Raw genomic sequence first — 14009 nt, 5'->3', positions numbered from 1 at the left:
CATCTGACACTGTTTTGGCCCGATGTACGAGCGTCTTGATAAGAGAGGATTTCTGAGCTGGATGATGATGTGATTCTGCATTCAGATAGGCATCAGTGTGCGTTTGCTTTCTGTAAACGCTGTGTGTTATTTTACCGTTTAGGCCATGTCCAAGCAAAATATCTAGGAATGGGAGTGTGTTATTCACCTCCATTTCCATGGTGAACTGGATGGCCGGGTTTTGTGCATTGAGATGATTTAGAAAATCATTAAGTGTATCTTTACCATGTGGCCAGACAACCAAAGTGTCATCCACATACCTAAACCAAAAGGATGGTTTTAATGTGCTCGAGGCAAGTGCTCTTATTTCAAAGTTTTCCATGTACAAATTTGCTATAGCAGGGGATAACGGAGAACCCATTGCTGCTCCTTCCTTTTGTTTAAAGAAATCCCCTCTCCATAAGAAGTAAGTGTTATTTAAACAATGGCCAGCAAGTTTCGGAATATATTTTTGTAAACCGGTATTCTTTACTAGTGTATCAAGTAATTTAAGCGATTCGTCCACTGGAACCTTAGTGAATAGAGAAATCACATCAAAACTTACCAGAATATCATCAGGAGTAAGTTTAATATCTTTAATCACATTCACAAGATGTTCTGAATTTTTTTATGAATGAAGATGTCTTACCGATGTAGGGCTGTATTTGTTTGGTTATATATTTTGTACAATTGGCTCTGCCACATATCAATTAGCAAAATATATAACCAAACAAATACAGCCCTACATCGGTAAGACATCTTCATTCATAAAAAAATTCAGAACATCTTGTGAATGTGATTAAAGATATTAAACTTACTCCTGATGATATTCTGGTAAGTTTTGATGTGATTTCTCTATTCACTAAGGTTCCAGTGGACGAATCGCTTAAATTACTTGATACACTAGTAAAGAATACCGGTTTACAAAAAGATATTCCGAAACATGCTGGCCATTGTTTAAATAACACTTCTTATGGAGAGGGGATTTCTTTAAACAAAAGGAAGGAGCAGCAATGGGTTCTCCTTTATCCCCTGCTATAGCAAATTTGTACATGGAAAACTTTGAAATAAGAGCACTTGCCTCGAGCACATTAAAACCATCCTTTTTGGTTTAGGTATGTGGATGACACTTTGGTTGTCTGGCCACATGGTAAAGATACACTTAATGATTTTCTAAATCATCTCAATGCACAAAACCCGGCCATCCAGTTCACCATGGAAATGGAGGTGAATAACACACTCCCATTCCTAGATATTTTGCTTGGACATGGCCTAAACGGTAAAATAACACACAGCGTTTGCGGAAAGCAAACGCAAACTGATGCCTATCTGAATGCAGAATCACATCATCATCCAGCTCAGAAATCCTCTCTTATCAAGATGCTCGTACATCGGGCCAAAACAGTGTCAGATGGTGAGAGTCTAGTGAGAGAGATTAAACACGTTAAAGACGCACTACGACAGAATGGCTACAATAATGCTCAAATTAACAGAGCACTGAATGCCAAATCACGATCGCAAAGCAATACTACTGAAAGCGACCAGATTGTTAAAACAATAAAAATTCCATATATCTCAGGAGTAACTGACAAATTAGCCCGTGTTCTGCAAAAGCAAAACATTACAGTAAGATTTGGTACAGTACACAAAATTCAAAAACTAGTATCTTGCACTAAAGATGCATTACCTAAACTATCAACAGGTGTATATCGGATTAATTGTTCATGTGGCAGCTGCTACATTGGGCAGACGGGACGTAACATCAGCGTAAGACTAAAAGAACATCAGAGAAATATTAAATTATCTCAAACACAACTGTCGGCAGTGGCAGAACATGCTTGTCAACAAGGACACTCCATTGATTTTGACAATGTTGCAGTGGTGTGTAAAACTAATTATTACTGGCAAAGACTAATTAGAGAATCTATTGAAATTGAGAGGAACAAGAATAACTTTAATCGCTCTGAGAGCTACCGGCTTAGTGCGGCCTGGAAGCGTATTATTAAATAATACACATTACATTTAAAGAATTACTAATCTACAACTCATTACTAATCATGACCAATGACTGATTACTAATCGATTATATAATTACAATACCCCCCCCCCCTCCGCCTCTAATCACTGCACCTGATATGAGTTAAGTGATGACGTCGCCCTGCTGCTCTATATAAAAACCGGGAGCAAGCAAGGGCTTTACCATTCTGGCGAATTGCTTGATGATGCTGGATGTATTTACCAGCGAAACGTCGTACTCAAACTGTAAATGTGGATTAACCCTTCAACACACCGGTGGGCTGAAGTAGTGAATTATTTGTCTTTTGTCAACGTGACACTTTTTTTGCTGATTGGCCGTGTCGGGTGGTGGAGGGTTACGACACATTTATAAATAAACGCGATCTAACCCAAAAACCTTTATTATGAAAAGATATTGCCGCTCGACTGATTCGGAGTGAGACCTCTGCTGTTAAACTGGAGCCGGTCATAAGCACACTGCCCAGGTATGGGAAACTCTCCACTCTCTCCACAACTGCCCCATCACCGATTGGGAGTTGTGGGGGTGGAGTGTCCGATGGTACAAAATACCCAGGCAGGTGCTTAGTTTTGGTGGAGCTGATGGTAAGGCCCCATCTCTTAGTGGCAAGCTCCAGGTTCAGCAGCAGCGCCTTCAACTCCTCTGAATGAGCAGCAATTACCAGATCATACATACATGGTTGAGCAATAGGGAGCCATCCCTTGTCCGCACCCGGGCATCCATCAGCCTCCCATTGTATCTGTACCAGATGGAAATTCCTCCGGTACAGCTATTGAAGGTTTCACGAACTACGTGGTCGAAGAATATGTTAAATAATGTAGAAGCCAGAGGACATCCCTGTCGCACCTCAAGGTGTACAGGGAATGGCTCTGACTCCCGGCCACGTAGTTTTACCCAGGCCCCAGCTCACCATCATGAAGGTCCTTAATGATCATGATCAGAGGGTCAGGGACTCCGAAAGCATGAAGAACAACCCAGAACCCAGGCCTACTGATGGTATCATAGGCCTTGACCAGGTCAATAAAGCAGAGATGTAGGTCTTGTTGGAATTCCTACACCTCTGCTGTAGCAGACGGACATAAAATATGGCATCTGTGCAGGACCGCCCTTTCCTGAAACCGCATTGGGGCTCCGCAAGCCTCTCCTCAGCGTGCCTGGCAAGGCGATGTTGAATAATCCTTGCCAGGACCTTTCCCGGCACACTGAGGAGTGAGATGCCCCTGTAGTTGTTACAGTCTGTGCGGTCCCCCTTCTTAAAGAGGGGGACCACCAGGGCATCCTTCCAATCCTGCGGAACCCGTCCAGTGGTCCAGACTGTTGTTATGATGTCATATAGGGCAGCCTGCGCACAAACGCCACTCTCCTTTGACACCAGGTAGGTCCTGGTGTCAAGGACATGGGCTCGCATCCGCTGGTCCGTCACTATGCAGTCCAGAAGATGTTCTTGCTTGGACCCGGCATGCATCCATGATGTTGTGTGGATGCGCCGATGCCGGAACAGCGTGTTGGTAATTACAAGCCCATGGGCTGCACAAAAATCTAGCAGCCTCCTACCGTTGTTATTGAGTTGATCTGGCCCATGTCCTCCAATCACTCCAGACCAGGTGCCAGCATCATGACCAACTCGGGCATTGAAGTCACCCAACAAGATGACTCTGTCCCGAGGGGCCACTTTAGCCAGCATCTGTGACAGGAGGTCATGGAAGGCATCTGACTCATCGGCCTTGCCTGCATCCCTCCACGGATGTTCGTCTTCAGTGGGGGCATAAGTAACCACGACCACCACTCCTCGCCTCCGGTTGATGGGAAGGCGAGCCCAAAGTACCCTTGGGCTTACAGCTTCCCACACCTCACCGCCACGCTCCCACGCCCCCTTCATTCTTTTGTTCAAAAGAAGAGCCACACCCTGTTGTTTGGCAGTCTGCTGCCCCGAGTAGAGGACTGTCCACCCCTCATGGTGGCAGGAGCCAGAGCCGGTCCACCGGACCTCCTGAATGCTGCATAGATCCAGGCGGTACCGGTCCAGCTCCCGACAGAGGAGTGGCAGCCTCTCCTCCGCAGTGAGCGTTCGAACATTCCACGTGGCCACACGAAGTGGATTTTCGTTGTTTCTGGAGGAGCCCCGAGGGTAGAGAGATTCAATCTCCTGGCTCCGCCAATTTGGGGGTTTGGCCAGGAGACGTCATAGACGCCTGGCCCCCCGGGGCCTCCGGCACAAGCTTATTAATGAGATATTTGACATCGTGGTTTAGCCGTAGTTAAGTTGGCCCTCCCCCCACGGGACTGCCCACCACAGCGTTGCCGTCCGGCACCACGAGTAGGTAGGGGGTTGTTGTTGCGTGTCACACACACGCACGTCACACACAAACGTCACACACACGTCACACACACGTCACACACACGTCACACACACGTCACACACACACACGCCGGTGTGTCTCCGCGTTTCACACAAATCCCACCACCGCCACCGCCACCACCCCCGTCAGGATCCGCCTACTCCCCTGTCAGCGTCGCCTACTCCTCCGCCGGCGCCTACACGCCGGCCTCCTCGACCGGCCTCTACTCGCCGGCCTCCATGTACTCCCCGGCCCTCTACTCGCCGGCCTCCGCCTACTCCCCGGCCCTCTACTCGCCGGCCTCCGCCTACTCCCCGGCCGGCGTCTACTCGCCGGCCGCCGCGGCGGGGTCCGCGTACCTCCCGGCCGCCGCGGCGGGGTCCGCGTACCTCCCGGCCGCCGCAGCGGGGTCCGCGTACCTCCCAGCCGCCGGAGCGGGCTCCGGGTACCTCCCGGCCGCCGGGGCGGGCTCCGGGTACCTCCCGGCCGCCGGGGCGGGATCCGCGTACCTCCCGGCCGCCACAGCGGGGTCCGCGTACCTCCCGGCCGCCGGAGCGGGATCCGCGTACCTCCCGGCCGCCGCAGCAGGGTCCGCGTACCTCCCGGCCGCCGCAGCGGGGTCCGCGTACCTCCCGACCGCGGCGGCGGTGGCCGCGTACTCTCAGGCGGCCGCGGCCGCGGCGGCTTCTGCGTACTCGTACCCGGCACCGCTGGGGTACACGCTGGGGCCACCGGGGGGCGTGGGCACGCTGCCCTACGGTGAGGACACGCGCACACACACACACACGTCACACACGTCACACACACACGTCACACACGTCACACACTTCACACACGTCACACATTACACGTCACACACACGCACGTCACACACGTCACACACACGTCACACACTTCACACACGTCTCACATTACACATCACACACACACACGTCACACACGTCACACACACACGTCACACACATCACGCGCACGTCACACACACACACTTCACACATTACACGTCACACACACGTCACACACGTCACACACACTTTAAAAACATCACACATTACACGTCACACACGTCACACGCACACTTCACACACGTCACACACACACACACGTCACACACACACACACGTCACACACACACACACGTCACACACACGTCACACACACGTCACACACACAGATACAACAACAACAACAACCGCCATTCGCCACTAAGTGGCGGTGACGTCACCACGACGCTTGTGCCAGGCTAGGTGCACCCTGAGGCCACGTGAAGTATGCACCACTTGTGCCCCCTACTGTGCCAACCTGCTGTGCTTTAGCCACCCGGCGCTCCGCTCGTTGTTGTGAGCGTCGTTCCTCCGCCCTCCGTTGTTGTTGGAGGGCGACTGCCTCCAACTGCCCAGTAGCGTCCTTCACGAGCCTCCTCCACAGAGGCCGATCTTGACACCGCTGGTACCAGTCATCGGCAAGTCCACTCAGCTCCACGTCCTCCTGTACCACATCACTCCATCTCTTCTCTAGCCCGTGCCGCGCCCGTTTAGCCCCCTCGATCCGGCCGAACAAAAGCTGTTTCGGCATACGGTGGCTGGGCATGCGGGCTACATGACCCAGCCATCGCAGCCTTGCCTGCCGGAGGAGCTCACCGATGGGACCTTGCCCAGATCTTTCAAGGATTTGTGAGCTCCTCACACAATCCAGTTTGGTTAAACCCAGGATGGATCGTAGGCAGGCCAGCCCTCCAATCACTCCAGACCAGGTGCCAGCATCATGGCCAACTCGGGCATTGAAGTCACCCAACAAGATGACTCAATCCCGAGGGGCCACTTTAGCCAGCACCTGTGACAGGAGGTCATAGAAGGCATCTGACTCATCGGCTTTGCCTGCATCCCTCCACGGATGTTCTTCTTCGGTGGGGGCATAAGTAACCACGACCACCATTCCCCGCCTCCGGTTGATTGGAAGGCGAGCCCAAAGTAGCCTGGGGCTTACAGCTTCCCACACCTCACCGCCACGCTCCCACACCCCCTTCATTTTTTTGTTCAGAAGAAGACCCACACCCTGTTGTTTGGCAGTCTGCTGCCCCGAGTAGAGGACTGTCCACCCCTCATGGTGGCAGGAGCCAGAACCGGTCCACCGGACCTCCTGAATGCCACAGAGATCCAGGCGGTACCGGTCCAGCTCCCGACAGAGGAGTGGCAGCCTCTCCTCCGCAGTGAGCGTTCGAACTTTCCACGTGGCCACCCGTAGTGGTTTTTCGTTGTTTCTGGAGGAGCCCCGAGGGCAGATGTTCAATCTACTGGCTCCGCCAATTGGGGTTTGGCCAGGAGACGTCATAGACGCCTGCCCCCCCCGGGGCCTCCGGCACAAGCTTATTAGTTATATATTTCAGTTTAATTCGTGGTTTAGTTATAATTAATTGAAGGTGGAGGGGTTACCAGCCCCTCGCACCCGTCCAGAGCCCCCGTTTAGCCCCTGTGGTGGTCACAGACGCCATAAGGGGAGGAGCCAATCGGATTTGGACCTCCCCCCACAGCACTGTCCACGAAAGAGTTGCCCGTCCGGCACACACACGTCACACACACACACGTCACACACACACACACACACGTCACACACACACGTCACACACACACGTCACACACACGTCACACACACACACGTCACACACACGTCACACAGACACACACACACACACACGTCACACACGCACGTCACACGTCACACAGACACACACGCACGTCACACACACAGGTCACACACACACACGTCACACACGTCACACACACATGTCACACACACATGTCACACACACACATCACACACACATCACACACACGTCACACACATCACACACACATGTCACACACACACGTCACACACACACATCACACACACGTCACACACACACACGTCACACACACACGTCAGACACACGTCAGACACACGTCACACACACACACGTCACACACACACACGTCACACACACACACGTCACACACACGTCACACACACACACGTCACACACACACACGTCACACACACACACGTCACACACACACGTCACACACACACACGTCACACACACACACGTCACACACACACATCACACACACACATCAACAACAACAACCGCCATTCACCACTAATTGGCGGTGACGTCACCACGACGCTTGTGCCAGGCTATGTGCACCCTGAGGCCACGTGAAGTGTCGAACGCCCGCTGGCAGGAAGTCACAGGGCAGACCCAGGTGCCACGGGTCGACTGACTGAGATGACTGGCTGATGCACCACCTGTGCCCCCTTCTGTGCCAACCTGCTGTGCTTTAGCCACCCGGCGCTCCGCTCGTTGTTGTGAGCGTCATTCCTCCGCCCTCCGTTGTTGTTGGAGGGCGACTGCCTCCAACTGCCCAGTAGCGTCCTTCACGAGCCTCCTCCACAGAGGCCGATCTTGACACTGCTGGTACCAGTCATCGGCAAGTCCACTCAGCTCCACGTCCTCCTGTACCACATCACTCCATCTCTTCTCTAGCCCGTGCCGCGCCCGTTTAGCCCCCTCAATCCGGCCGAACAAAAGCTGTTTCGGCATGCGGTGGCTGGGCATGCGGGCTACATGACCCAACCATCGCAGCCTTGCCCGCCGGAGGAGCTCACCGATGGGACCTTGCCCAGATCTTTCAAGGATTTGTGAGCTCCTCACACAATCCAGTCTGGCCAAACCCAGGATGGATCGTAGGCAGGCCAGCCTAAATGTTTTTAACCGGCGAAGATGTTCCCTTAGAGGGGTCCACGTTTCGCAAGCGTAGAGAAGGGAGGGAATGACCGTGGCCGAGAAGACCTGAAGCTTAGTGCGGAGCGACAGACCAGGTAGCTTCCACACAGCGTTACGCAACCGATGAAAAGATATTGCCGCTCGACTGATTCGGAGTGAGACCTCTGCTGTTAAACTGGAGCCGGTCATAAGCACACTGCCCAGGTATGGGAAACTCTCCACTCGCTCCACAACTGCCCCATCACCAATTTGGAGTTGTGGGGGTGGAGTGTCCGATGGTACAAAATACCCAGGCAGGTGCTTAGTTTTGGTGGGGCTGATGGTAAGGCCCCATCTCTTAGTGGCACGCTCCAGTCTCAGCAGCAGCGTCTCCAACTCCTCCTCTGAATGAGCAGCTATTACCAAATCATCAGCATACATAACATGGTTGAGCAATAGGGAGCCATCCCTTGACCGCACCCGGGCATCGATCAGCCTACCATTATATTTGTACCATATGGAGATTCCCCCGGTACAGCTATTGAAGGCTTCACGAACTACGTGGTCAAAATAGATGTTAAATAATGTGGGAGCCAGAGGACATCCCTGTCGCACCCCAAGGTGTACACGGAATGGCTCTGACTCCCGGCCACATAGTTTTACCCGGGCCCGCTCACCATCATGAAGGTCCTTAATGATCGTGAGCAGAGGGTCAGGTACTCCAAAAGCATGATGAACAACCCAGAGCCCAGGCTTACTGATGGTATCATAGGCCTTGACCAGGTCAATAAAGCAGAGATGTAGGTCTTTTTGGAATTCCCTACACCTCTGCTGTAGCAGACGGACAGAAAATATGGCATCTGTGCAGGACCGCCCTTTCCTGAAACCGCATTGGGGCTCCGCAAGCCTCTCCTCAGCGTGCCTGGCAAGGCGATGCTGAATAATCCTTGCCAGGACCTTTCCCGGCACACTGAGGAGTGAAATGCCCCTGTAGTTGTTACAGTCTGTGCGGTCCCCCTTCTTAAAAAGGGGGACCACCAGGGCATCCTTACAATCCTGCGGAACCCGTCCAGTGGTCCAGACTGTTGTTATGATGTCATATAGGGCAGTCTGTGCACAAACGCCACCCTCCCTCAGCATTTCGCTTGGGAGATCATCTCTGCCCGCTGCCTTTCCTGGTCTCAGACTCCGGATCGCACTCAGTACTTCCTCAACAGATGGCACCTCAGCCAGCCACTCACAGGGGGTGACTTCTTCCAATATTTGAGGCACCACAGCCTCAGCAGGGTCATCCTCACTTTGTGCCTCGATATTTTCCTGGCTGAGGGATTTTCCCTCCCCCAGGACCTCAGAAATGCTCAGCAAATCTGCAAACCTGTTCCTGGGGGTCGGAGATTGGATCACCGTTTTTTCCCCTAATGATGGTAATAGGTGTGGCGCTGCAGGTTACTTTTTTGATGTAGTTAAATAGAGATTTGTGATCGCGGGCCATTGAGGCAGACTCCATTTCCTCAGCAACCCGCGACCACCACCCATCCTTGCAGCGCCTCACGGCTCTCTGAACCTCCAAGCAAAGGCTGCGGTAAGCCTCCTCATTCTCTGACGTGGGATTCTGTAGCCGATGACAGTGGGCTTGTTGCTTTTTCTCAACCATCCTGAACACCTCCTCTGTCAGCCCGGGTCTTTGGGGAGGTCTGGACCGTGTACCCAAAGCAGCCATTGCAGCTGCATGAGTCACAGTCCTAAACCTCGCCCATTTACCCTCGACATCAGGAGGAGTCGGGGACGATGCCAATCCCAGCCGCAAGCGATGATGAAATTCTCGCTTGCAACTTTCATCAGATAACTGAGACCAGGCCACTTTCGGTTGGAATGGGGTCCTGGGTGTACACCCACCACCGGAGTGGAAGAATGGCAGGCGCATCTTACAGATGACTAGTCGATGGTCAGAGGGCAGATCAGCTCCACGGTAAGTCCTGTTGTCAAGGACATGGGCTCGCATCCGCTGGTCCGTCACTATGTAGTCCAGCAGATGTTCTTGCTTGGACCCGGCATGCATCCATGATGTTGTGTGGATGCGCCGATGTCGGCAATTACAAGCCCATGGGCTGCACAAAAATCCAGCAGCCTCCTACCGTTGTTATTGAGTTGATCTGGCCCATGCCCTCCAATCACTCCAGACCAGGTGCCAGCATCATGACCAACTCGGGCATTGAAGTCACCCAACATGATGACTCTATCCCGAGGGGCCACTTTAGCCAGCACCTGTGACAGGAAGTCATGGAAGGCATCTGACTCATCGGCTTTGCCTGCATCCCTCCACGGATGTTCATCTTCGGTGGGGGCATAAGTAACCACGACCACCATTCCTCGCATCCGGTTGATTGGAAGGCGAGCCCAAAGTAGCCTGGGGCTTACAGCTTCCCACACCTCACCGCCATGCTCCCACGCCCCCTTCATTCTTTTGTTCAAAAGAAGAGCCACAGCCTGTTGTTTGGCAGTCTGCTGCCCCGAGTAGAGGACTGTCTACCCCTCATGGTGGCAGGAGCCAGAGCCGGTCCACCGGACCTCCTGAATGCCACATAGATCCAGGCGGTACCGGTCCAGCTCCCGACAGAGGAGTGGCAGCCTCTCCTCCGCAGTGAGCGTTCGAACATTCCACGTGGCCACCCGTAGTGGTTTTTCGTTGTTTCTGGAGGAGCCCCGAGGGTAGATATTCAATCTCCTGGCTCCGCCAATTGGGGTTTGGCCAGGAGACGTCATAGACGCCTGGCCCCCCGGGGCCTCCGGCACAAGCTTATTAGTTATATATTTCAGTTTAACTCGTGGTTTAGTGGCAATTAATTGAAGGTGGAGGGGTTACCAGCCCCTTGCACCCGTCCAAAGCCCCGTTTAGCCCCTGTGGTGGACACATATGCCATGAGGGGAGGAGCCAATCGAAATTGGACCTCCCCCCACAGCACTGTCCACGACAGAGTTGCCCGTCCGGCACCGCGAGGAGGTAGGGGGTTGTTTTGCCACACACACACACGTCACACACACACACACACACGTCACACACACACACGTCACACACACACACGTCACACACACACGTCACACACACACGTCACACGTCACACACACACGTCACACGTCACACACACGTCACACACACGTCACACACGCGTCACACACACGTCACACACACACGTCACACACATACGTCACACACGTCACACACATACACGTCACACACGTCACACACACACGTCACACACACGTCACACACGTCACACACATGTGACACACCTCACACACACACACGTCACACACACACACGTCACACACACACACGTCACACACACGTCACACACACACATCACACACACACACGTCACACACACGTCACACACACGTCACACACGTCACACACATGTGACACACGTCACACACACACACGTCACACACACGTCACACAGTCACACACACGTCACACACACGTCACACACACACACGTCACACACACGTCACACACACGTCACACACACACGTCACACACACACGTCACACACGTCACACACACACACACGTCACACGCACACGTCACACACACACGTCACACACGTCACACACACCTAAGTCACACACACGTCACACACACGTCACACACACACGTCACACACACGTCACACACAAGTCACACACACACGTCACACACACACACGTCACACACTACGCACACACGTCACACACACGTCACACACACACGTCACACACACGTCACACACACACAAATCACACACACACGTCACACACACATCATTCACACACGTCACACACACACGTCACACACACACGTCACACACACACACGTCACACATGTCACACACGCCACGCACACACGTCACACACACACGTCACACACACGTCACACACAGTCACACACACACACGTCACACACACAGTCACAAACACACACGTCACACACACGTCACACACACATCACACACACACAAATCACACACACACGTCTCACACACACACACGTCACACACACACGTCACACACACACACGTCACACACACACACGTCACACACGTCATTCACACACGTCACACACACACGTCACACGTCACACACGTCACGCACACGTCACACTCACGTCACACGTCACACACGTCACACTCACGTCACACGTCACACACACGTCACACACACACACACGTCACACACACGACACACACACACGTCACACACACACACGTCACACATGTCACACACACACGTCACACACGTCACACACACACGTCACACACACGACACACACACATGTCACACACACACACGTCACACATGTCACACACGCCGCGCACACACGTCACACACACACGTCACACACACACACGTCACACACACACGTCACACACACACGTCACACACACACGTCACACACACACGTCACACACACACACTACACACACACACGTCACACACACACACGTCACACACACACAGTCACAAACACACACGTCACAAAGACGCGTCACACACACACACGTCACACACACACACGTCACACACACACATCACACACACACGTCACACAGTCACACACACACGTCACACACACGTCACACACACACGTCACACGCACGTCACACACACACACACGTCACACACACACGTCACACACACACACGTCACACACACACACACGTCACACACACGTCACACACACACATCACACACACACACGTCACACACACGTCACACACACGTCACACACGTCACACACATGTGACACACGTCACACACACACACGTCACACACACGTCACACAGTCACACACACGTCACACACACGTCACACACACACGTCACACACACGTCACACACACGTCACACACACACGTCACACACACACGTCACACACGTCACACACACACACGTCACACGCACACGTCACACACACACGTCACACACGTCACACACACCTAAGTCACACACACACGTCACACACACGTCACACACACACGTCACACACACGTCACACACAAGTCACACACACACGTCACACACACACACGTCACACACTACGCACACACGTCACACACACGTCACACACACACGTCACACACACGTCACACACACACAAATCACACACACGTCACACACACGTCATTCACACACGTCACACACACACGTCACACACACACGTCACACACACACACGTCACACATGTCACACACGCCACGCACACACGTCACACACACACGTCACACACACGTCACACACAGTCACACACACACACGTCACACACACAGTCACAAACACACACGTCACACACACGTCACACACACATCACACACACACAAATCACACACACACGTCTCACACACACACACGTCACACACACACGTCACACACACACACGTCACACACACACACGTCACACACGTCATTCACACACGTCACACACACACGTCACACGTCACACACGTCACGCACACGTCACACTCACGTCACACGTCACACACGTCACACTCACGTCACACGTCACACACACGTCACACACACACACACGTCACACACACGACACACACACACGTCACACACACACACGTCACACATGTCACACACACACGTCACACACGTCACACACACACGTCACACACACGACACACACACATGTCACACACACACACGTCACACACGCCGCGCACACACGTCACACACGCCGCGCACACACGTCACACACACACGTCACACACACACACGTCACACACACACGTCACACACACACGTCACACACACACGTCACACACACACGTCACACACACACGTCACACACACACACTACACACACACACGTCACACACACACACGGCACA

General features: G+C 53.0%; 1 protein-coding gene across 1 annotated transcript in view; it reads left to right on the top strand.

Annotated features, from left to right (window-relative positions):
* LOC142922933 (uncharacterized) overlaps positions 1-14009 on the top strand; it is a 61305-nt gene that overhangs the window by 7166 nt on the left and 40130 nt on the right. The window contains exon 3 of the mRNA XM_076063871.1: positions 4543-5151. Coding sequence (XP_075919986.1) covers positions 4543-5151 — 609 coding nt within the window. The remainder of the gene's footprint in view (positions 1-4542; positions 5152-14009) is intronic.

The sequence above is a fragment of the Petromyzon marinus genome, unplaced genomic scaffold (genome assembly GCF_048934315.1).
Source record: "Petromyzon marinus isolate PM22_M1 ecotype Great Lakes invasive population unplaced genomic scaffold, UKy_Petmar_22M1.pri1.0 PM_Scaffold_220, whole genome shotgun sequence".
Lineage (NCBI taxonomy): Eukaryota > Metazoa > Chordata > Hyperoartia > Petromyzontiformes > Petromyzontidae > Petromyzon > Petromyzon marinus.
This window is presented reverse-complemented; position numbering and strand designations above follow the sequence as displayed.